The sequence below is a fragment of the Erpetoichthys calabaricus genome, chromosome 12, assembly GCF_900747795.2.
Source record: "Erpetoichthys calabaricus chromosome 12, fErpCal1.3, whole genome shotgun sequence".
Classification (NCBI taxonomy): Eukaryota; Metazoa; Chordata; class Cladistia; order Polypteriformes; family Polypteridae; genus Erpetoichthys; species Erpetoichthys calabaricus.
In genome coordinates, this window is record NC_041405.2 from 24,417,262 (window position 1) to 24,444,484 (window position 27,223).

General features: G+C 39.8%; 1 protein-coding gene across 1 annotated transcript in view; it reads left to right on the plus strand.

Moving 5' to 3' along the window:
* Positions 1–27,223, plus strand: part of rac2 (Rac family small GTPase 2) — a 105,842-nt gene that overhangs the window by 33,672 nt on the left and 44,947 nt on the right. Inside the window, exon 4 of the mRNA XM_028815240.2 lies at positions 397–459. Within this exon, the coding sequence (XP_028671073.1) occupies positions 397–459 (63 nt within the window). The remainder of the gene's footprint in view (positions 1–396; positions 460–27,223) is intronic.

Below are 27,223 nucleotides of genomic sequence, written 5' to 3' on the forward strand. Positions count from 1 at the left end.
ACAAACAGGCCCCCTGATTGCAGTGACCCTTATATGTTTAGTCTTTCCTTGCCTGCTGAAGAACGTAATTAACAGTTCTTGTCCAACAAAAGTAAATCTTACCCTCCAAACTGCAGCCCCCCAGAGCAGCTCATATAACCATGACAGACAGAGGGGTGAGAGTCACCCTTAAAGCAAGCCTTCTTTTTTTTATTTTGCACAACGACAAAGAAGATGACAACATCAGCAAATGAACCAAAAAAAAAATGCAAAGACTAGAGAAATCCTTAAGTGTCAGTTGCGATAAGAGGCAGCATTTCAGAATATTAAGCAATCGAAGTCACTTAGTCATGCTAAATACTTTGAACGTTTCCTCTGATACGATCGAGGCACTCATACTTTCTTAATCTCTTGCAGGATGTCTTCTTAATTTGTTTTTCTCTGGTGAGCCCGGCCTCCTATGAAAACGTCCGAGCCAAGGTAAAGTATAATTCTAAATGTTTTTAGGGAAGATTTTTGTAATCACTAGTATGCAGATTTATAAAAAAAAAGAAAAATGAAAGGTTGGAGACGAACATTTTATGTTGTTTCTATTCGAGGGATACACCACTTAGGAATACTTAGGAACTTACACCACTTAGGAATACTTAGGAACTTACCTAGATAACAATCTTAACTGGAATACAAATACAAAAAAATTATTTTCTAAATGCAACCAGCGCTTATTTCTCCTCCATAAACTCAAACTATTTAAAGTAGACAAGGACCTCATGTTGTCCTTCTATCGTAGTATGATCCAGTCCATGATCACTTTCAGTTTCATTGCCTGGTTTAATAGTCTGACAAACCAAAACTCAAAAAAGCTCCAGCAGATTACGAAGTATGCCGCTAAAGTTATTGGGGCTGATGTAGATGATTTGACTAGTGTGTGTCAGAGGGCAATACTAAAGAAACTGGAAATCATCTCAACTGATGACAGACATCCATTACATGTAGAATTAAACTTCAGTAAATCAGGAAGGATAGTTGCTTTGAAAACCCACACAAATCGCTCCAGAAACTCCTTTCTTCCTAGTGCCATACGACTTTTCAATAAGAAATATCGGAGATAAGGTTTTTATATATATCCTGTAACCTTTTTTTTTTTTTTGTTGGTATAAATATGTTTTATCTAACTGCCTTACCTTAACCTTTCTTATTTCTATTTGTCTGTTTTATTTCATTCTGTCTGTTACCTGTTATTAGATGCAACTGAGAAGGCAAATTTCATGTTTTCCTGTGTAAACATGACTAAATAAAGAAACCTAACCTAACCTAACCTAACCTAACCAATAGAAATAGTTTTTTTTCTTTTGTTAATACCAAAAGAGGCCACTAGGCGGCAGGCTTTACAAACACATTCCAAGATGAGCAGTCCGCTTTATTGAAATCCCGTTTGTACAAATGGCTTTGGCTTTTCATATTCTAACAATATAAATATTATCACTTAAAGCTTTTTTTCTTTTCAGCCTTGAGTTTTGTAGGTCTTCTCTATTTATGAACTGCTTTTAAAGATTCTTTAACCAACCCTTTAAAAAGCCATTGGTCCATGTGTGTGTGTGTGTGTGTGTGTGTGAGAGAGAGAGAGAGAGAGAGAAAGGAAACTGTAACAGAAAGAAACCATCTTTTCATTTCTTTACCTTTTCTTGGCATATGCACCGTACTTATAGATGTTCAGCACCATTCCTCGTTTTTGGGAACACTACCTTAAATGACTTCTTACTGAGAGGTGCGTCTTTGTGGGTAGTGATTTAACCTAAGAGGACCGGCGCTCCTGCCAGCATAGGGAAACTGACTCATCTATGCCTTTTAGATAACTGAATTCTCTCCTCCACAAGCTACGCTACTATGTACAAATGGCGGCAACGCATTTTCAACAGGGGCCATCCAGCATGAGCCAACGTTAATAATGTAGTGCTACGATTTGTGCCCATTTGATTGCTCTTTTAGGTAGTTTGCTATTCTTAAAGAGATGGCCTGCTTTAGTCACATTGGAATGAAGATTGTGTGCCTGCGGCAGGCTCGTCCTTTTTATGGGCTCCATGGAGCCACTCGTCTGAATAATGGGGTGCCAGCTCATACTCCTGCTAACAGAACTTGTCAGGGCCATTACAATAATGTATTATGATGACTCTTTACATTGCTTATAGGAAATATTCAGCTCTTGGAATTTGTCACATTTTATCGTTTTACAACATTGAATCGAAGTGGATTGAATTCGGCTTCATTAAAAGACTCTTTAATGTCAAAGTGAAAACTGACCATCTCATTGTGGTCTAAATGAAAAAAAAAAAACACAAAAAAAATGTGTATAAATATTCATCCCTGTTAATATGACACACCTAAATCATCACTGGTGCAGCCAAATGGTTTTACGAATTGCATAATGAGTTCAATGGAGACCACCTGTATGGGGTTTCAGATAAATGCGCCTGATCTATAAAACATTAAAACATTAGAACAATCCAGACGAGAACAGGCCATTCAGCCCAACAAAGCTCGCCAGTCCTATCCATTTATTTCTTCCTAAAAACATCAAGTTGCTAAAGTCCTACTGTCTACCACACTACTTGGTAGCTTATTCCAAGTGTCTATCGTTCTTCGTGTAAAGAAAAACTTTCTAATGTTTGTGCGAAATTTACCCTTAACAAGTTTCCAACTGTGTCCTGTGTTCTTGATTCTAAAATAACAGTCTTGATCCACTGGACTAATTCCCTTCATAATTTTAAACACTTTACTCATGTCACCTCTTAATCTTCTTTTGTTTAAACGTAACTTTTAATCTTTCCCCATAACTCATCCTCTGTAGCCCTGGAATCAGCCTAGTCGCTCTTCTCTGGACCTTCCTCTAGTGCTGTTATGTCTTTTTTGTAGCCTGGAGACCAAAATTGCACCCAGTACTCCAGATGAGGCCTCACCAGTGTGTTATAAAGGTTGAGCAGAACCTCCTTGGTCTTGTACTTTACAAATCAGGGCGCTATATAACCTAACTTTCTGTTAGCCTTCTTAATGGCTTCTCAACACTGTCGAAAAGTTGATAGCTTAGAGTCTGCTATGTTTCCTAAATCTTTCTCATAAGGTGGCCTCTCAATTTCCCGACCGCCTATTGTGTATTCAGGGTTAAGCTGTCGTGAGTCGGTGACACTGATCAGCAGTGTCAAACTGAAAGCCGATCTCTGCAAAGTGGTCTAAATTATTGGCCCCGCATAAAGGAGTGCGCGGGGGCCGATGATTTGATACCAAAAGCGCATCAAAAATATTGTGGGCCCCTATGCTCCTGGCGCCAACGGCCAGAATCCACTGTGCCATCACGTTAAGACGGCCCTGGTCAAAATGAATTACAAAAATAAAACACAGATTAATTGATCAGGTAAGTATTTAGTAGTTACACCTTTGACAGCCTTGAGAATGAGCGTGCAGGTCCCTGTCAGTTTTGTGCATCTCCACACTGACATTTCCCCCGTTCTTCTTTTCCGAAGCTCTGTCAGGCTGCATGGAGATCATGAGTGTCATGTGCAGCCACACATTCTCAAATGGATTGAGATCTGGACTCTGACCCGGCCACTCCAGCACATTAACCTTGTGGTTTTTAAGCCATTCCTGTCTACTTTTGGCTTTATATTTGGGGTCATTGTCTTGCTGGAAAACAACATTTCCCAAGATGCAAGTTTCTTGCAGGCTGCATCAGGTCCTCCACCCTGATGTCTCAGTATTTTGCTGAATTCATTTTACCCTCACAAGCCTAATCAGGCCTGGTGTAGAGAAGCATCCCCATAGCATGAAGCAGCCACCACCATGCTTAACACTGGGAATGGTGTGCTTTTGAGAACATGCATGATAACATGGTGATCAGTCTGATGGCCATAAAGCTCCGGTTTGGTCTCATCAGATCATCAAACCTTCTTCCACTTGACTTCAGATTCTACCATGGGGCTATTAACAAACTTTCGCTGAGATGCCATGTGCATGTTTTTTTTCTCTTTGCTGCACATCCATAAAGCTGCAGGTGGTATGGGTGGTATTTTCTGCCAAAATGGAAATGAAAATTAAAATTATGAAAAGAAAATGCAATCTCTCTTTTACAATTTCATTTTCATCGTCTACATGCAAGAATGCTGCAAAAGTAAAAATAAAATGAAATAACACCATTTGCAATTTCATTTTCAGTCTATTCACAAGAATGCTTCAAAAATTAAAAAATAAAACAAAATAACACCTTTTCCAATTTTATTTTCAGTCTACGCACAAGAATGCTGCAGGGAATTAAAAATACAACAAAATAACACCATTTGCAATTTTATTCTCAGTCTATGCACAAGATTGCTGCAAAAGTTAAAAATAAAACAAAATAACACCATTTGTAATTTTATTTTCGGTCTGTGCATGAGAATGCTGCAGAATATTAAAAATAAGATGAAATAACAGTATTTCAAATTTCATTTTCAAAGTCTACGCACAAGAATGCCGCAAAAATTAAAAATAAAACAAAATAACACCATTTGTAATTTTATTTTCAGTCTACGCACAAGAATGCTGCAAAAATTAAAAATAAAACAAAATAACACCATTTGTAATTTTATTTTCAGTCTACGCACAAGAATGCTGCAAAAATTAAAAATAAAACAAAATAACACCATTTGCAATTTTATTTTCAGTCTACGCACAAGAATGCTGCAAAAATTAAAAATAAAACAAAATAACACCATTTGCAATTTTATTTTCAGTCTACGCACAAGAATGCTGCAAAAATTAAAAATAAAATAACACCATTTGCAATTTTATTTTCAGTCTACGCACAAGAATGCTGCAAACATTAAAAATAAAACAAAATAACACCATTTGCAATTTTATTTTCAGTATACGCACAAGAAGGCTGCAAAAATTAAAAATAAAACAAAATAACACCATTTGAAATTTTATTTTCAGCCTACGCACGAGAATGCTGCAGAAAATTAAAAATAAGATGAAATAACAGTATTTCAAATTTCATTTTCAAAGTCTACACACAAGAATGATGCAAAAATGAAAAATAAAACAAAATAACATCATTTGCAATTTTATTTTCAGTCTACGCACAAGAATGCTGCAGAAAATTAAAAATAAGATGAAATAACAGTATTTCAAATTTCATTTTCAAAGTCTACGCACAAGAATGCTTCAAAAATTAAAAATAAAACAAAATAACAGCATTTGCAATTTCATTTCAAACCGGAATAACAATGAGGCTGCTAAAAACAAAAGGAAAATGCAAATGAGCACTGGCGCCACCTGCTGCTCTTTGAGTTTTCATTTTCCATTTTCATTTTCAGGTTCTCAACATGAAACTCGCATGGGTCAATGGGCAGGGTTTGCGCCTCAATTTCCCAATTCTTCGTCCTTCGTAGCTGTAGCCCACTTTGATTGATCGAATGCTTGTCACTTTGACTGTGTTTAAATCACATGATTTTGTTTTTTTCACCTCCATACTGTGAGCTTCACAGCAAAAACTTTTCACAAAATCCAAAGACTGCACATAATTGTAGTTCTAAAGTAATTAATGTGTTACATAATTACAACATTTGATAAAACTGAGCCTTTATCACATCATAATTTACATTTGTTTAACACTGAAGTGGAAATGGGATGCTTTGTATTTTTTTTAACGTTCCCAGCTGCTTGGAGCTGTGCTTTCAAACAGTAGAACGAGCCAGTCGCATGCCAATGCTTTATGGCATAGTTCATGTGTGTTAGAACTCTGTGAGTGAAAATTTTATATATATATATAGAGAAAAGCCAAGCAAAATGACACCTTTTATTGGCTAACTAGAAAGATTACAATATGCAAGCTTTCGAGGCAACTCAGGCCCCTTCTTCAGGCAAGTTGCTCTACATTCATAATGGCTAACACGGTACAACACCCTAGTACTACATATATATATATATATACAGTATTTTTTTTAACTTATGATTTGATTTTGTGGCCATTTATTGTATTCTGTTTGTGGTTATCATGCAGTCACGATCTTCTGTTGAGGCCCACTGCTGCCTCACAGTTCAGATCGCATTTTTGGACACAATAATTATGCAAGCATAGTTAGGAGTTGCTCTCCTTGGGAACACTTAAAAGACCACTGCACCATCATAATCCACTCAAAACTCGTTCAGTCCCTCCTCTCTAATCGACTTCAATTTGTTTAGTATGCGTCAGCAAAGTTTACTGTCATTTCCATGATTTTGCCCAACTTGTGGTGAACTGTGCAGGGTTTGCTCATCACTAACGGCTAGTGACTTTGTGAGAGGATTTGAAACTAAGGTGGGTAAAAACCCTGAGAGATTCCTCGCTGATGACAGTCATGGACTATGCCACAATTTCAAAGATGAAATCCATAACAATATTTACAGTCTCTATATATAAAAAATCCAACATCTGTCTGTCTGTCTGTCTGTCTGGCTTTTCACGAGAGAACTACTTAATGGATTTAGATCGGGTTTTTCTCTATAATTTGCTTGAACATTTTGGTTGATTTTGCGACTTCTCTCATCTCACTAAGTATTATATTGTAGTTCGGTACTGATTTATTCGCGCGAATCCGAGAGACAGGCTGCGGGCCGATATGAGAGGGAGGTCGGACTTCAGGAGTAGGGAGCCGGGCGGGAACCTCCTCATTCATGCGCCAGCCTCGGAGCGCACCTTACATCCGCTTACATAACGAACAAGATAACTACTTAACGGATTTAGATGGGGTTTTTCTCTATAATTTGTTTGAACATTTCGGTTGATTTTACGACTTCTCTCATTGCACTAAGTATCATAGTTCACTTGTGGTATCGATTTATTTGCACCAATCCGAGAGAGACGTAGCAGGCCGAGGGGATGGGGCAGAACCCTCCTTACTCACACACCAGCCTCAGAGCGCACCTTACATCTGCTTATCTAGTGAACGAGATAACTACTTAATGGATTTAGATCAGGTTTTTTTTTAGAATTTGCTTGAACATTCTGGTTCTAAAGATCATAGTTCACTTGCAGGAGCGATATATTCGCACTAATCTGAGACAGAGGCTGTGGGCCGAGGGGAGGGAGAAGCGTGACGTCAGGAGTGGGGAATTAGTCTACCTCTATATTTTGGAGTGTACCTTGCCTTCACTTAGCTAGTCATACCTGTTTGCTTATTGATTTTTAACTTTTGTCCTGTTTAACTACTACGTGGGAGGAGCCACGAGGGATGGCTACTATAATACAGGGCTATTCAAAATGAAAGAGCAGATTTCAAAAATGTCTTTTAAACAAACTGTATAAGACAGAAACACATTCTGCACATCACTGGACAGAGGAAAGTTCAAAGTTTGGTCCTATGGTCCTTGAGGTTGCATGCACTCAACATCGCGACAAACATCAAAACTGTTGACCATTTCTTGCTACACACGAGTCAACTGGTTCAGAGTTATTGAATTCACAGCTTCCTCAATTCGATGTCGTAAATTTTATAAATTAGCGAGCATAGGTGGAACAAACACTCTTTCTTTAATATAGCCACTTAGATAAAAATTGCAGGGGGTAATAAGGTCTGGAGACCTGGGAGGCCATAGATGATGAGCAAGATCTTGTTGTCCACCTCTTCCAATCCATCGTCCTGGAATAGTGTCGTTCCGATAATGCCGGACCTCCAAGTGGAAATGCTACTATACTTTAAACGAGAAACAGCACTTGTGGCATTCACTGGTACTTTTAGGCGGGCTTTTAAACTTTGAACTTTCCTCTGTTCCTGCGGCGGGCTGGCACCCTGCCCGGGGATTTGTTCCTGCCTTGCACCCTGTGTTGGCTGGGATTGGCTCCAGCAGACCTCCGTGACCCTGTGTTAGGATATAGCGGGATGGACAATGACTGACTGACTTTCCTCTGTCCAGTGATGTGCAGAATGTGTTTCTGTCTTATACGGTTTGTTTGAAATTAATTTTTGAAATCTGCTCTTTCATTTTGAATAGCCCTGTATAACATTCTCAGAGTCATTTAATCCAGTTCATCGTTGGAGATTATCACAACTTCATTAGACACAAAGCAGGACACAGGGTTGAATACAGCACCAGTCCACCTCACACAGGTTGAATTTTAGAGATGGCACTTAGCCCAATGCCCACATTTTGGGTGCGGGTATAAAATTAGAGTGATCTGTGCAAACTCCATATAAAGGGTGACCAAGCATGGGAGCCAAAGTCGAAATCATCACTGTGCCATCAGGCCACTCAGATTTTGTTTCTGTATTAAGTGAACTTATTCAACTAGAAATATGCCATAATGCAAAAGTATGCCATTTGCCAGGTCAACATTCTTTTAAATTGATTTATTGAACATGATGAAATGGTGCTGTTGTGCACTGAGAGCTCAAACTACTTTGTATCATTGTCTCCTCTTGTGAATTGACAATTAAGCACCATTTATGTGGAGAGCTGTTCGTGACAATACTGAAAGGAGATATTGCTGAATGAGGCTTTGAAGAGCGAGTGCTCAGTTCTGTATATTAAATGAACCCAAAAAACAGCGACAACAGTACTCAAAAAGTTAAGCAAAGAGATCAAGCACACATCTGGGTAACAAAAGCAAAGAGTTGTGCATACAAACATCCAAACAAGAATCTGACTATGGCCGACACATGGAAGTGCAACAATGAAAGGGAATAGAAATCTGCTTAAATAACAGAGCTGACAAGCGGGAATGGGTGACACCAGAAGATGGGAACGGACATGGCTAATAACAAGGCACGATGGGTGGCCCAGTATGTGGGCATTCATGTCATGGCAAGCGGCCACTTCACTGTGAATGTCGCAGCAGTCCAAGCTCTAAAAAACCACGTTCAGTATCGGCTTGTTCCCTAATACAGGAGGAAGGCAACCAGAATGTCTCTACAGAGACAGTTCCTGCACTTGTTCATTGATCTTCTGGGACTGATGCATTGAGATTTTGTTTTATTTATTAAGGGTATGTGCTGAAAATACTAAACAAATATCCATACATTCATTTTCAATTTCCGCTCCAGACTTCTGTTATAACCAATGCCTTGTTTTTAGTTAGACTTCTACCTTAATGAAGCTATTTCCCAGTTCCTATGATATTTTTCTTGGATCAAAATGGGAATTCAAACTTCTTTTATTAATTTTTTACTGAATGAAGCAAGAATTTATGTTTGTTAAATGAGCATGAATTCATTATTTTTGCATTGTAATATTTTGTTCTTTTTTAATGTTGTCATGATTGAATCCATTATTTCTTAATAAGCACGCCGACATTTAAGCTGTCCTTTAGCATTCAGAACCGTTTGTCTTGGTGACTCTCTGCTTGTCATTAATTGTCCATATTCAAGAACAATTAGGAGAGCAAACTCCATAGACATAGTAAATTAAAAAGAAAATGAAAGAGTTTAGTATCTGGAGATGCAGCAAAAAAAAAATGCTTCGGTCATACTTTAGTTTAGAAATACAAATTAAGAAAGCCATTGACAGTATATAAGCATTTCATTAGCTATGCTACAGTATTTGAAATAATGAATTATTCAAATATTAAAACCATTGATATATATGTTACTTTAATTTTCATCCATTTTAATGAAAGGATACGTGTCTGTGTGTCTGTCTGTGCATCCATTTTGCTATGTTTTTGTCATTCCAAAAAGTGGCACATCACATATTTAGTAATAAAATGCATTGCATTTGTCGTTCCAACAGATGGCACATCACAAACAATTAACCCTACTTTTAAAAATTCCCTTACCAAATGGGATACACTCTGCAAACGTTAATGCTGAGGCTTACGTTGTTTACTTAGATTTCAATGTGTTCCAACCTTCCATATTCAGAAAACATACAAGAAATGAAATAATAATAATAATAATAATAATAATAATTATAACAAAAGATTTATTACCATTTAAAAGGCATTTCTACCTTCTTGATAAAAGAAAAAAGTGCAAAGCATGCGCACAAATAAATTGGAAACACAAAAGATGTTCCGGCTACTTGAAACAATGAAATACACCAGCCCCCCGACTTCCTGGCAAGGCCATTGAGTGCACTGAAGATTGGAACTCCTTGAGCACAATGATATATATATATATATATATATATATATATATATATATATATATATATATATATTTATACATACACTACTAGGGGGTTCGCCCCCTGCTCACTTCTCTCTCCATACCCCCCTTGCCTGTGTTATGCTCCAGCCACTTTGTGTCTCTGCTGCTCACGTTGTGAAGAGGGGGGCTGAACGCACCCTAAGGAGAGATGCGGTCGCTCTTCCGAAACCCCCTCTTAAACGGTGATACAATGGGAAACAGTTTTTTTTTTACCTTCTCTTTGCTTGATCAGTTGCTGGCTTGCTGCTGCTGCTGCTGCTGCTGGTGCTGCCGCATGATCTGCATTTCGCACGGCACTTTGAACATTTAAAAGCCTGTACAGCAGCTGTCCTACTCTTTGCCTTTTATTTCCAGTTAAATTTATTTCGTGGTTAAATCTTTTGGCACAAAGTCTCGTCTCATGGGACGTGAGTTCTTGATATTTTTTAGTTTGTAATTTAAAAACGGAATAAGAATCTGAAAATCTAACAACATCACATTAAAGTTCGATAAACTTTGAAAAGAATGATACCAAACATATATATATATATATATATATATATATATATATATATATATATATATATATATATATTAAAATAAGCCCGATTTAAAGTGTGACAAAAAAAGTGACATGAAAACTTCACACAGAATCTTTGCACTTTTAGGCTTTTATATATAGAGAGTAGATACTGTATCTTTCTATTATAAAAGGAAATGTTGGGACGAGACATTCTCAGAGATAATTTAAAGTCCCGCGAGACAAGACTTTATGCAAAGACATTTTGACAAGCCCCGCCCTCCTCTCAAACATTTCTAACCACGCCCATGGTCCAATCACGTCTCATTCGTGGGAATGCTATTGTCAGACACAGTTCCTGCGCTCTCAGCTCCAAGCGGGGTTGGAAATAAAAGACAAAGAGTAGACGACAAAGTGGAACGTCGTAAAGAGGTTCAAAAACGTTGGTGTGGTACACATGCAGAGCAGGTTAGAGATTATGAAAGTACTAAAATTTGAAAGTCTCAAGAAACTGATAGTAAAGATCACATTAGCGCTAACACGTGGAAATTACTGTATTACTCGGTGAAATAACGGAACAGCAAAAAGAGACTGAATATATGGATATGCAGTAGGTGATATGACAGAAGTACAGTATGTGGATATTGTTTGGCTTTAAACTTTAAGTTGGAGACTTGTCTGATTCGTCTTGCCATCAGGAAAAAGTAGTGTTTCTTCCCAATGAAGAGGCCCATCCACGAGAATTAAAAGATTTGTTGTTTGGTGAAAGTGAAATCCACATACGCAAGCAAAATTGTCAAACATGTTCATGTGACGTTTTCATGCAACACTCAATTTTCTTCAAAACCATACATCATATAGAATACATCTTTATATCTTTTTTTGTCTTTATTAGGAGATTACAACAATGATATTCTTATATCAATACAACCAATTTAACGCGCATATGTCAAACAAAATACCTTATATACATCCGCTCCACTAAGAACTGTAGTAGCTCAATTGTGTGTTAGCAGTCAACAAATGAAGCCTATGTAACGGCACAAGCTTATAAATTGTAAAATTGCGTAAACATTAAATTACCAGCAAAATAATGACAGGAGAAGTCGTATTCCTTCTGTGTATTAAGTTAGATACTGGCAATACTTCACAAAGTAGATTATCATTCATGTTGTATAGATGACAATTTCCAGTAGTTTTAGCATTTCTATAACTATACATAAATCTCAGGGCCAGAATTTTGACTGTGCTATCAATGGGGGGTTGGGCTGCCAAAGGTAGCCAGGGGGCACACCCCCTAGTGTATATATATATATAGTGTATATATATATATATATATATATATATATATATATATATATATATATATATATATATATATATATATATATATATATATATATATAGTACTGTGCAAAAGTTTTAGGCAGGTGTGAAAAAATGCTGTAAACAAAGAATGCTTTCAGAAATATAAATAATGATTGTTTATTGTTATCAATTTACAAAATGCAATATTTGGTGTTACTACCTTGTGCCTTCAAACCAGCATCAATTCTTATAGGTCCACTTGCACAAAGTCAGGGATTTTGTAGGATTCTAGTCAGGTGTCTGATCAACCAATTCTACCAAACAGGTGCTAATGATCATCAATGTCACACGTAGGTTGAAACACAGTCATTAACTGAAACAGAAACAGCTGTGTAGGAGGCTTCAAACTGGGTGAGGAACGGCCAAACTCTGCTACCAAGGTGAGGTTGTGGAAGACAGTTTCATGTCATGGCAAGATTGAGCACAGCAACAAGACACAAGGTAGTTCTACTGCATCAGCAAGGTCTCTCCCAGACAAAGATTTCAAAGCAGACTGGGGTTTCAAGATGTGCTGTTCAAGCTCTTTTGAAGAAGCACAAAGAAACAGGCAACGTTGAGGAAACAGTGCAGCAGATGAAAGACACATCAAGCTTATTACCCTTCGAAATCGGATGATGTCCAGCAGTGCCATCAGCTCAGAACTGGCAGAAACCAGTGGGACCCAGGTACACCCATCTACTGTCCGGAGAAGTCTGGCCAGAAGTGGTCTTCATGGAAGAGTTGCAGCCAAAAAGCCATACCTCCGACGTGGAAACAAGGCCAAGCGACTCAGTATGCACGAAAACATAGGAACTGGGGTGCAGAAAAATGGCAGCAGGTGCTCTGCACTGATGAGTCAAAATTTGAAATTTTTGGCTGTAGCAGAAGGCAGTTTGTTCGTCGAAGGGCTGGAGAGCGGTACAATAATGAGTGTCTGCAGGCAACAGTGAAGCATGGTGGAGGTTCCTTGAACGTTTGGGGCCGCATTTCTGCAAATGGAGTTGGAGATTTGGTCAGGATTAATGGTGTTCTCAATACTGAGAAATACAGGCAGATACTTATCCATCATGCAATACCATCAGGGAGGCGTATGATTGACCCCAAATTTATTCTGCAGCAGGACAACGACCCCAAACATACAGCCAAAGTCATTAAGAATTATCTTCAGCGTAAAGAAGAACAAGAAGTCCTGGAAGTGATGGTATGGCCCCCACAGAGCCCTGATCTCAACATCATCGAGTGTGTCTGGGATTACATGAAGAGACAGAAGGATGTGAGGAAGCCTACATCCACAGAAGATCTGTGGTTAGTTCTCCAAGATGTTTGGAACAACCTACCAGCCGAGTTCCTTCAAAAACTGCGTGCAAATGTACCTAGAAGAACTGATGCTGTTTTGAAGGCAAAGGGTGGTCACACCAAATATTGACTTGATGTAGATTTCTCTTTTGTTCATTCACTGCATTTTGTTGATTGATGAAAATAAATGATTAACACTTCCATTTTTGAAAGCATTCTTTGTTTACAGCATTTTTTCACACCTGCCTAAAACTTTTGCACAGTACTGTGTATATATATATATATATATATATATATATATATATATATATATATATATTAGCAGTGGCACAGTGGGTAGCACTGCTGCCTCGCAGCTAGGAGACCTGGGTTCACTTCCCGGGTCCTCCCTGCGTGGAGTTTGCATGTTCTCCACGTGTCTAAGTTGTCCCTAGTGTGTACTTGTTGTATGAGTGTGTGTGTGCCCTGCCCGGGGTTTGTTTCCTGCCTTGTGCCCTGTTTTGGCTGGAATTGGCTCCAGCAGACCCCCGTGACCCTGTAGTTAGGATACAGCGGGTTGGATAATGGATGGATGGATATATTATATTATATATATATATATATATATATATATATATATATATATATATATATATATATATATATATATATATATATATATATATATAGTTACCTCCCTAGCACTCAGGGACACCTAAAAGACCACTGTGCCATTACCATATGCTCAGAACTAGTTCAATTCCTTTGTCCCCATTAACCTCAATGAATTTTGTGGAATTTGGCAAAGTTTTTTAACTTCTCTGTGATTTTGTTGAACTCCACTTAGGTCACTCATTACTACAAAAGACTTAGTAATATTTTTTTCTTATAAATGTAAATATAACACTAACGTACATTTATGAATACAAAAGGAAAAAAAGTGAAAATGGACAGCTAATTAAACAATGACCCACAGATTAGAAAAATGTTTGAAATAAAAACCTGCAATTACTTTACAGTGGGCTACCAGGACTGGACCTGAGGAAAATCTGCAAGAATGTCAGTCTTTCCAATCAGTAGAAAGAAAGAAAGAAAGTGCTGGACTAAAAAAAACAGATTTCAGCTTGCACAGCAAACTCTTGTAAATCTTAACTTAACAGACTCCTCTAAATCACACTGTAATATAAAAGCATCATATGTCGCCAGACAGGTGTAATACATTTAGAAAATGTGAGAGAGTAAACGTTAGAATAAGGCCACTTATTTCACGCAGAGCACCAATTCTTTCATTTATTTCAAAATGGCTCTTTCTAACAGTTGTTTATTATCTCCAAAGTGAATAAACCCCGGAGAGTATCCAGTGGACCAGGATAAAAGCCACATTAAATAATTCAGCGTATGTTAGTGGCCCATCAGGTTCTTTTTTCTTCTCTCCACTCTGGTGAATTAACAATATTCTGAAGTATTCACAAGTGCAAACACACAAGAGAAGTTGGCCAACCTGAGGAACTCACCATTTAGAACACAGCAGCGTAACTTGTTTGTATAACAGCAAAGAGAAATTACAACAGTAGCTTCATTTTAGAGCAGCATTTACATCATGCCTACATCTCAGAGCTGAAACTGCATTAACTAGGCAATTAGTAAGGCCCATTTACTTGCCTTAGCAGATTACCAGAGTCAGAATTTCCAGTACTTGGAAATGCTTCTAATTGGTCATTAAATTGTTTTATAACCATGGTAACAAGCTAAATGACAGTGTTTTTAGAAAATGAAAGAAAAAATAAAACATAAATCAGGATGGTTCATGTCTTGTGTCAGTGCTGCTGGGACAGGCTCCTGCCACCCCAGCAGCACTGAACTGGACTAGAATTGGAGCAGATAGATAGATAGATAGATAGATAGATAGATAGATAGATAGATAGATAGATAGATAGATAGATAGATAGATAGATAGATAGATAGATAGATAGATAGGCTTTAATTTTAGTATAGTAGGCAGGAGAGATAGCTAGATAGCTAGCTCTCAGACTACTAGGATTAGATCTAGCAGCATCCATTTAGGAAAATAGATGGATATTACAGTGTTTGAAACAGACATTAATGCTTCTTTCTAAAGAAACCACTAGATTCTTTCCAAGTATTTAGTGATATTTTTCTTATACAGTTGCTTAGGTTTCATAATGTTTTATATTTTACTAGCCATGTGCGCCCAACTACGTTGCGTGTGTTAAAGTTGTCTGTGAAGGGCTCCCTGTTTAAACGCGGCTGCCAATCGTGAACTGGGCCCTTTGTTGCACAGCATTATGATTTTTTATAAGGGAAACAAAATTACAAAAGAAAACCCTTGGACATTGATTCGATAGGAACGGCCTACTTGGAATCACTGTCCGAATAGTAATTATGTGGTGGTGTAGGAGCATTTCTGCTTCTCTCCATTCACAGTCTGTCTCGTTTTCACGACACTGTAGTTTCCTCTCATGATCTCTTCTCAACCTTTCTCCAATCTCGCAGGTTGCTTTGTGGCAATCCAAAGAGTAAGGCAATATACACAGAGCAATGGTTACAAAAGGGGGACACATAGGTATCCAGACTCTTTAAAGCATAAATAGGGATCACTTCATTGACATGTGAGTAAGCCACGGTACAACTGTGAGACATGCAGCACTCGCCGGCTACAACGTAACAATAATAATTTCTGGAACGTGCTGTTACGTTGTCATTCATTTTACCCACTGTCTTTCTTTCATTCATGTGTTACGTAGGCACGTACCTTTTATCTTCGGCAATCTCATTCTCTAACCAGGCCTCAGGAGCTAACCAGCGTAACACTGTCCACCACCCCTTTCGTTACTCCGGCACATTGTTGACATCCGTGAGTAACAACAACTTACTAAACTGGAAGGTGGTCTACGCATGCGTGGAATTCGCAGAAAAACAAAGATCAAGATCCAAATGAAGATTATATATAAAGATTAGTTAATTTAAGGCACAACAATTTGTTTAGTTTGAATGTCTGTGTTTTGAGGTGTGACTGGAGTATTACAGTCTTCAGTAGTATAAGCCTGGAGGAGATTCTTAATGCAATGCCTATGTTTTAGCTGTCTTTCTACTGCCATCTAGTGCTTCTTCTAATTCATTTGCGGACAAACAAAGATCAAGATCCAAATGAAGATTATATATAGAGAGAGATCACTTTAGAAAATGGGTGGTGCAGTGGGTAGTGCTACTGCCTTGCAGTTAGGAGACCCGGGTTCGCTTCTCGAGTCCTCCATGCATGGAGTTTGCATGTTCTCCCCATGTCTGCATGGGTTTCCTCCCACAGTCCGAAGACATGCAGGTTAGGTGCATTGGTGATCCTAAATTGTCCCTGGTGTGTGATTGGTGTGTGCCCTGCGGTGGGCTGGTGCCCTGCCCGAGATTTGTTCCTGCCTTGTGCCCTGTGTTGGCTGGGATTGGCTCCAGCAGACCCCCGTGACCCTGTATTAGGATATAGCGGGTTGGATAATGACTGACTTTAAAAAACACAAAAGCACAAACAGATAAGTAGATATACTGTATGTGAAAGGCATTATTAGATAGATAGGAAATGAGAAATCTCTGAAGGGAAGCCCCCATAATCAGTCCATTATTTAGCCCCCTTATCCACAATACTTCCATAACACCCCACATACATTTAGAAGTGTTAATGTGATCAGTAAACTCGAATATGCTAATTCAATTTGTAATCTGCTTTTTAGAACTTAAACATCTGTAAAACATCAGTAGTTGAAGCATTTTTATCTTTATTTTGTCTTGTATTAAAATAGGTAGTTTAGCTTAGTAGTTTATCCTGCCTACTGTACTAAAATGAGTATCTATCTATCTATCTATCTATCTATCTATCTATCTATCTATCTATCTATCTATCTATCTATCTATCTATCTATCTATCTATCTATCTATCTATCTATCTATCTATCTATCTATCTATCTATTGTGATGGACAGCCGGCGGTTCAGTCCGGCCAGGAAGTCCCTGAAAGAAAAGAGTGGAGGAAAGCAGCCTTTTCAGGGCACTGCATCCCCCGGTACGCTAGGTGGCAGCTCCCCTGGACGGCAACGGTTCCCCAGATTCACTCAAAGCATCCTGGGACGTGGAGTCCATTTCCTCAGCCCTGTTGGGTGCCGTGGGTGCTGCCAGGGGGAGCTCATAAAAAACCTGGGGACTATTACTATTACGACAACCCGGAAGTACTTTGGAGTCACGAGGACGGAAGCCCGCAGTACTTCCGGGCTACTTGAAAAGGATGATCTGGCGTTTGACCTGGGAGGAACACTTCTGGGTCATAGACTATTTAAAGGACTTAGGGAATCCCAGCAAGAAGAGCCGGAGTTGGGTGGTAGAGTGACGGAGCTGCTGGGAAGAGAGGAGGATTATTGTTATTGTTATTGATTTGTGATTTGCAAATTGTGGAGTGTGCGGTGCTTTGTGCACTAGTTCTGAAGAAAAATATTAAAGAAATCTTGGTGCTTTTACACGTGTGTCCTGGATGTCTGTCTGGTGGGTTTAGCGAGGCAACAGCGCCTCTAGCGCCCATACTATCTATCATCTATCTATCTATCTATCTATCTATCTATCTATCTATCTATCTATCTATCTATCTATCTATCTATCTATCTATCTATCTATCTATCTATCTATCTATCTATCTATCTATCTATCTATCAAGAAAACTGTTAGTGAAGTCTATAATTATTTACGTTCTGCTCACTCGTTAGTTGAATCCTTTGAGCAATCTTTAACCCAGCTGTTAAAATAAAATTTGCAGAAAATTGACCAGAGCCTTTGAAATCACTTTTATTTTTTTGCTAAGATTTATCATTAAATATGGGGAACAATGAAAAGGCTTTATGCTAACAGTCTACTTTGAAACAAGCAGTGCTGATATGAAAGTGTGTCTAAGGGTGTGTGGGCACTTTTTGAAGTATTAACCTGCCGTTTATATGTAAAAATAAATGAAGAAAAAGGAATCCAAGTGTTCAAGTGGTGTAGTGGGGTGTGCCTCTGCGTTTTGGTAAAAGACTGTGAAATCAGTTATTGTAATAAAGCCAAGTTTCATTAATTGCTCCAAACCTTTAAAGCACACTAGGTGGCATAATCATATACTTTTAGAGAGTTACGCTTCTTTTTGTATGTAACCTTTAAGCAGGCTTTCTTAAGCGCAGTAATGGGACTCTTTTAAGAGGTTATAATAGTGATTTCACTTGAAGTGCGTGGGTATTGGAGCAGGGAGTCAGTTTTGTGATTTTCTTTGGAAGGGTGAATGATGGATTCTGTGAATTGAAATTGTAATAGATAGTATGTGCCCCATGAAGAGTAGCATTTTGGAATTAGTAATTTACTGAGGTGTTTAAAAATAATGCTGTCATGCATCAGTTCCATCCACTGCAGCACTGTGTCGGCCCTAAACTATAGATGCATTATTATGTGAGGCCTCTGCCTATTCTAACCCCAAGGGCCACCTTCAAAAGATCAACACCCTTGCCGCACAGGGCCACTATAATAACAGCAGAACCGCTTGGCTTTTCCAGCCAGATTTATTGATAAAGAAAAGGGAGGCACATGAAACAAGAAGATATTCTTCACTGAGTTGGTGTAAGTCTTGATTTTACTATTTTATGAGGAGAACTTATACAAAATGGACAAGAGAAGATGGTTAGACACACAGACATCTCCCCAGTAGGTGCAGATTACATCACAGATTGTTCTTTTGGGTTATAGACTGCCAGATAAGCACAGAATTATAGGTAGAAAAAAATCTATGGAACGCAAAAACCAAAAGATCACTCTTGCTCCATCTTAGATATGTTCCAAAACATCAACATTTCTTAAAAGGATCTAACAAATCCCCTCTTACAGTCTGACCTGATCGGTAAACTCAGTCCATCAAGGATGTCAAACTCAGATCCTGGGGGCCAGCAGAGGCCTCAGTTTTTCACTTGTGACACTTTCTTCATTTCTAACTAAAGACTGCTGCAGTTTCAGATTTGGTGCGTTCCGACGGGCACTAACCCAATGTCTAACAGGACTGAAGGCTTCTCCTGTATAGCAAACTCAGCCCAAATCCCAGTCCCTTCTTTATCCTTTACCATTCTGTTATAGTATGACAGACACAAGACATCAAAACAGAGGATGTTCTGTCTATGTGATCCAAAACACACACTCTCCTTAATCTTCGCACCTGTATTTTATGTCCGGGTGAGCCCTCGGTGGGTGCCAGCTCTCGTGCACATGAAGCCCACACATACAACTTCACACAAACTCCGACCTGTTTGATTTTGGTACAAGAGGGTACAACTACGGAGGGATCACGCTCCTCCTGGGAAAGTCTATTCGGGGGTTCTGTAGAGGAGGGTCCGTCAAATAGTCGAACCTCGGATTCAGGAGGAACAGTGTGGTTTTCATTCTGGTCACGGATCAGTGGACCAGCTCTACACCCTTAGCAGAGTCCTGGAGGGTGCATGGGAGTTTGCCCAACCAGTCTACATGTGTTTTGTGGACTTGGAAAAGGCGTTCGACTGTATCCCTCGGGGAATCCTGTGGGGGGTACTCCGGGAGTATGAGGTACTGGACCCCCTGATAAGGGCTGTACGGTCGCTGTACAACCGGTGTCAGAGCTTGAACCCGTTTCCAGTGAGAGTTGGACTCCGCCAGGGCTGCCCTTTGTCACCGATTCTGTTCATAACTTTTATGGACAAAATTTCTAGGCGCAGCCAGGGTGTTGAGGGGGTCCAGTTTGGTGGACTCAGGATTGGGTCACTGCTTTTTGCAGATGATGTTGTGCTGTTTGCTTCATCAGGCCGTGATGTTCAGTTCTCTCTGGATCGGTTCGCAGCTGAGTGTGAAGCGGCTGGGATGGGAATCAGCACCTCCAAATCCGAGACCATGGTCCTCTGCCGGAAAAGGGTAGAGTGCCCTCTCAGGGTTGGGAGCGAGATCCTGCCTCAAGTGGAGGAATTCAAGTATCTCGGGGTCTTGTTCACGAGTGAGGGAAGAATGGAGCGTGAGATCGACAGGCGGATCGGTGTGGCATCCGTAGTGATGCGGGCTCTGCATCAGTCTGTTGTGGTGAAAAAGGAGCTGAGCCGTAAGGCAAAGCTCCCAATTTGTCAGTCAATCTATGTTCCTACCCTCACCTATGGTCATGAGCTATGGGTAGTGACCGAAAGAACGAGATTGCGAATACAAGCGGCTGAAATGAGTTTCCTCCGAAGGGTGTCTGGGCTTTCCCTTAAAGATAGGGTGAGAAGCTCAGTCATCCGGGAGGGACTCAGAGTAGAGCCGCTGCTCCTCCGCATCGAGAGGAGTCAGATGAGGTGGCTCGGGCATCTGATCAGGATGCCTCCTGGACGCCTCCCTGGTGAGGTGTTCCAGGCATGTCCAACTGGGAGGAGGCCCAGGGGAAGACCCAGGACATGCTGAAAGGACTCCCGGAAGAGCTAGAAGAAGTGGCCAGGGAGAGGGAAGTCTGGGCATCTCTGCTCAAGCTGCTGCCCCTGCGACCCGACCTCGGATAAGCGGAAGAGGATGGATGGATGGATGGACATCATACAGATGAGCCTCTGTTCTGTTTCGCGTGACCAAAACACTTACTTTCCAGGCATGTGCTCATTGGTTGTTAGCTCTCACACACACAGAGAGACCACCCACACGACGTAAGACAAGGTCAGACCTGTTTGATTTGGTATAACAATCTCAAGACATCAGACAGATAGATGAGCTTCTGTTCTGCTTACGTGACCCAAAACACACTCTTCCCTTACCCCTTGTGCCTGCATTTTATGCTTCTTACGTGCAGGTGAGGACTGATTGGCTGCCAGCTCTTGTCCACCGACGGCCCACCCGTACAACTTTAGACAAATTCAAACCTGTTTTATGTTTGGAGTAACAAAAACAAGACATCCTGAGACTCTGTCCTGTTTGCATTATCCAAACAACTTGTTTTTTATCCCTTGTGCCTGCATTGTATGCATTGTATTTCTGGTCAGTGAGCTCTCACACACACAGAGACCACCCACACAACTTAACACAAGGTCAGACCTATTTGATATGGTATAACAAAATTGTTAAATTGAACTTTCGTAGGGCTAATTTTGAGCAGATGCGACAATGTCTAAGTAGAATACACTGGGTTAAGCTTTTAAGTGTGGAGACAGTCGAGGAGTAGTGGAAAAGGTTTAAAATTGTTTTACATGTAATGCAGGACAGATACATACCTACATTTGGAATTAATAGGAAAGTAAAAAAAACTCCACTGTGGATTAATAAAAATTTAAAAAAGAAGTTGCAAAGGAAGAAACTGCTTTATATGGCATATAAGACTAATGACTGCAAAGTGAATCGTAGAGCATATGAGAACATGAGGGCAACCATTAAGAAGAATATCAGGGAGGCTAAAAGACAGTTGGAGAGGAATATAGCAGATAAGGTGAAAGATGACCCTAAGAGATTCTTTCAGTATTTTAGTAGTAAAAGAACAGTCAAGGAGGAGGTGAAGTGCATCAGAAATAGTAAAGGGGAATTAAAAGATACAGACAGTGAAATAGCGGATGCCCTAAACTTACATTTTTCTGAGGTGTTCACAAGTGATCAAGTGGATAACCTCCCAGAGGTAACAGGGACTACTAAGGAGGTACTGAGGGATTTGGAAATTGTAGAGGGAGAAGTGCTGCTCAGATTAAATAAGATGAAATCAAACAAATCACCAGGACCAGATAATATTTACCCTCAAGTTCTTAAGGAGGCTAGCGAGTACATATATAAACACTTAACACATATTTTTAGGAAGACACTGCACACTGGAGAAATTCTGAAGGACTGGAAAATGACAAATATCGTCCCATTATATAAAAAGGGTGACAGGGCAGATTCAAGCAACTATAGGCCACTAAGCTTAACATGCATCACAGGAAAATTAATGGAAGGAATTATTAAGGATAAGATTGAGCAACACCTGGCAAGGATAGGAGTTATTATGAACAGTCAGCATGGGTTCAGAAGAGGGAGGTCGTGTTTTACTAACATGCTGGAATTCTATGAGGAGGCGACAAAAAGATATGATCAAAGTGGAGCAGATGAGATTATTTATCTGGACTTTCAGAAAGCATTTGATAAGGTGCCACATGAGAGGTTGGGCATCAAATTAAAAGCAGTGGGAGTTCAGGGTGATGTTTTTAGATGGGTGCAGAATTGGCTCAGACACAGGAAGCAGAGGGTGATGGTGCGAGGGAACCTCATCAGAACTGGCCGATGTTAAGAGTGGTGTTCCACAGGGGTCAGTGCTAAGGCCGCTGCTATTTTTAATATATATATAAATGATTTAGATAGGAATATAAGTAACAAGTTGGTTAAGTTTGCAGAAGATACCAAGATAGGTGGATTAGCAGATAATCTGGAATCCGTTATATCATCACAGAAGGACTTGGATAGCATACAGGCTTGGGCAGATTTGTGTCAGATGAAATTTAATGTCAGTAAATGTAAAGTATTACACATAGGAAGTAAAAATGTTAGGTTTGAATACACAATGGGCAGTAGGAAAATCGAGAGTACACCTTATGAGAAGGATTTAGGAGTCATAGTGGACTCTAAGCTATCGACTTACAGACAGTGTTCAGAAGTCATTAAGAAGGCTAACAGAATGTTAGGATATATAGCACCCTGATGTGTGGAGTACAAGTCCATGAATGTTCTGCTCAACCTTTATAATGCACTGGTGAGGCCTCATCTGGAGTTCTGTGTGCAGTTTTGGTCTCCAGGCTACAAAAAGGACATAGCAGCACTAGAAAAGGTCCAGAGAAGAGCGACTAGGCTGATTCCAGGGCTACAGGGGATGAGTTATGAGGAAAGATTAAAAGAGCTGAGCCTTTACAGTTTAAGCAAAAGAAGATTAAGAGGAGACCTGACTGAAGTGTTTAAAATTATGAAGGGAATTAGTACAGTGGATCGAGACTGTTATTTTAAAATGAGCTCATCAAGAACACGGGGACACAGTTGGAAACTTGTTAAGCGTAAATTTCACAGAAACATTAGGAAGTTTTTCTTTACACAAAGAATGATAGACACTTGGAGTAAGCTACCAAGTAGTGTGGTAGACAGTAAGACGATGGGGACTTTCAAAACTCGACTTGATGTTTTTTTGGAATAAAGAAGTGGATAGGACTGGTGAGTTTTGTTGGGCTGAATGGCCTGTTCTTGTCTAGAGTGTTCTAATGTTCTAACAAACTGAAGACATCAGACAGATGAGCCTCTGTACTGTTTGTGTGGTCAAAACCAGCCACATTCCTTATCCATCGTGTCTGGATTGCGTTAATTGTACTTGCAGATGAGCACTCATTGGCTTTTAGCCATCCTGTGCACAGAGCCCACCTGCACTGTGTAAGACAAGACCAACAACAAACACAAGACATCAGACAGATGAGCATCTGTTCTGCTTACGGGACCCAAAACACACTTCCCTTGTGCCTGTATTTTATGCTTCTTACGTTCAGGTGGGCACTCATTGGCTGCCAGCTCTTGTCCGCAGACGGCCCCCCCGTACAATTTTAGACAAATTCAAACCTGTTTTATGTTTGGAGTAACAAAAACAAGACATCCTGAGCCTCTGTCCTGTTGTCATTATCTAAACAACTTGTTTTTTATCCCTTGTGCCTGCATTGTATATCTGGGTGTGTGAGCATATATGGAGACCACCCGTGCATCTTAAGACAAACTCAAACCTGTTTGATCTGCTATAAGAAACGCAAGTATCAGACAGAAGAGCCCCTGTTCTGTTATGTGTGATCCAAAACAATCTTGTTCATTATGCCTCATGCCTGCATTGTGTTCATTGTGTTTCCAGGTGAGTGCTCATTGGTTGTTAGCGTTCATACACACAGAGACCACCTGAATGACTTAACACAAAGTCAAACCTGTTTGATTTATTATAGCAAACACAAGACATCAGACAGAAGAGCCTCTCTTCTGTTTGCATGATCCAAAGAAACTTTGATTTTTATCCTTCGTGCCTGCATTGTTTGCCTTGTATTTCCAGGTGAGTGCTCATTGGTTCTTAGCTCACGCACACACAGAGCCAGTCCGTATGACTTAAGTCAAAATCAAACCTGTTTGATTTGGTACAACAAACACGAGACAGCAGAAAGAAGAGCCTGTCTTCTGTTAGCCTGATCTAAAACAACCAAGTTCGCTATCACTCGTGTCTGCATTGTATGCTTTGTATTTCTGGGTGAGTGTTTATTGGTTGTCAGCCCTCGCGTGCCCAGAGACCACCTGTATGACTTAAGACTTAAGTTGGGGTGAGTCGTACACTGGTTGGATTGAGTTGGTTTGGGGAGGTCAGCCAACACAACAGGCAGTCACAGGAGCGCCTTGCGACTGCCTCTGACTTGGTAAGATGACGCAAAGGAACTCTGCAACTTAAAAATCACTGAAAAATTAGTGTAATGTGACAGACCCTTAACTGATGAAGCAAGTTAATTAAAACAAAGGGAAAAATAGTACATTTCATTAGCAGCACTAATTAGGAAAGTGATTGGAATAAGTACTTGACGTTACTGCTGCTCTCTAGGATTCAAGTTTGACACCCTTGTCATAGATAAATACTCCCAGTAATGGTACCGTTTATTATCTATCTGCCTTTGTCCAACTTCTTCCAGTTAGCCTGGTACATCTGAATAATGCCAAAGTGGTTTTTACTCTGATGCTGCCAAATTCCACAACACTAATGAATAATTCAACTTTTCTGTTTGCCTAATTTGAAAACCAGTAAGCTGATTTCTGTTCTAGTAGCATTTGATGGGGGCAAGACAGTAAACAAGTCTGAATACTTAGATAGATAGATAGATAGATAGATAGATAGATAGATAGATAGATAGATAGATAGATGATAGATGATAGATAGATAGATAGATAGATAGATAGATAGATAGATAGATAGATAGATAGATAGATAGATAGATAGATAGATAGATAGATAGATAGAGGGTCGCCCATTTTTATGTATATGATGTTTCACAGGCTGTAGCATTTAAACTGGTGCGTGAAAAGTATTGAAAATGGCAATGGGAGTAACAATGTGCTGGACCGGGCAAACCCTGCTGTGTTTCGAAAGCAGAATTATTATTTTTTTGTTCTTTATTTCACCTTATACAATTTCTCATATTAGGAATTTGTTAGTTTTCGCATACCCCTTGGGGTCAGAGTGCAGGGTCAGCCATTGTACAGCGCACCTGGAGCAATTACAGGTTAAGGGTCTTGGTCAAGGGCCCAGCAGAGTAGGATATCTTTTGTCAGTGACGGGGATTCGAACCGGCAACCATCTGGATACCAGCACAGATCTTTAGCCTCAGAGCAACCATTGATTGGTGGTAGAGCAGTCCGAATGTTGTGTGTGTTTATACTCCGCAACAAACAATTATGCGGTGGTGAAACGGAGGATGGCAGTTGAGTTTGGAGGAAGTGGCCCCAGTGTGCTAACCATTGCGAGAATATCGATATCAGCGGTAATGTTTTGCAAGCAAAGGGAACAGGTAGACCCAGGAATGTGCGTTCCAATGCCAACACAGCTCTTGTGGCGAATGCTTTTCAAAGTTGGGTTCTTCTTCAGGAGTGTATTGATCTGGATGGCACATCGGTGAGAACAGTAGATGAAAAAACATTTAAGGATCTTAATGTTCATGTTCCATTATGTTACTTGATAATAGCATTGGTAGTTTCCTGACAATAATGCCTTTTCAATCAAATACATAAATATCAACCACCATGCAGATAGATAGATAGATAGATAGATAGATAGATAGATAGATAGATAGATAGATAGATAGATAGATAGATAGATAGATAGATAGATAGATAGATAGATAGATAGATAGATAGATAGATAGATAGATACTTTATTCCTTCACTCAAGGAAAGTTAGGCTTCCAGTAGGCTAAACACATAAGTTAAAAATTATTATAAAAGTAAGGAGAATAAACATGAGTAAATAAATAGTAAAAGGTATAAATGGGTCAATTATTACATTGTTGGAAGGTAGAGTGGTGACTCAGTCAGCAGTCACTTGTATTGACAACTGCGTTATAAAATCTCGCGGCATTAGGAGCAAATGATCTTCTGAAGTGTTCTGTTCTATAGCACAGAGAGAGAAGACGACTGCTGTGTTTATTTCTCTCTGACAAAATATTGTGGAGAGGGTGACTGCTATTGTCAAGGGTGGCCTGCACCTTTTTCCCCACACACCTTTCCACCACAATTCCCAATGAGTCCACAGTCCTGCCCAGTACCGAGCCAGCCTTCTTCACCAGCTTGTCCAGCCTCTTCATGCTCTTATCTGTCATTCTGCCTCCTCAACACACAGCAGTAAAGAAGAGGACCCCGGCAACGACTGTCTGATAGAACAAAGACTACTTTTCACTACATATGCTGAATGATCGGAGTCTTCTGAGCAAAAACAGCCTGCTCTGCCTCTTCCTATAGAGAACATCTGTGATCCCAGACTAATCCAGCCTGTCATCAAGATGAACACCTAGATATTTATAAGTCTGCACAACCTCAGTGCCACCCCCCACCCCTCAGATGTTAACCGGTTGAAGGGGGAATCTTAGACCTGCGAAAATCCACAATTTGTTGTGTGATGCCACTCAGTCACAATGCATACTCACGCACACCCACAAAGTGCCAGTTTAGGGTCCAGTTAATATAATAGGTGATTTGTTGGGACGTGGGAGGAAAAGTCGTCTACCCAAACAGAAATGTGCCAAATCCATACGGGCATTTAGCTTAGGTTTCCGGAGGTTTGTGGCAGCAGGCACTAAGCATGGTGTCCCCATGCCCCCATTTAGTGTAATTGCTAACATAAATAAAACTGTTTGCAGGCTACAAGCTACATGTAGGTGGTGTGAGGCCTGCCGTGTTTTATTTGCCATAC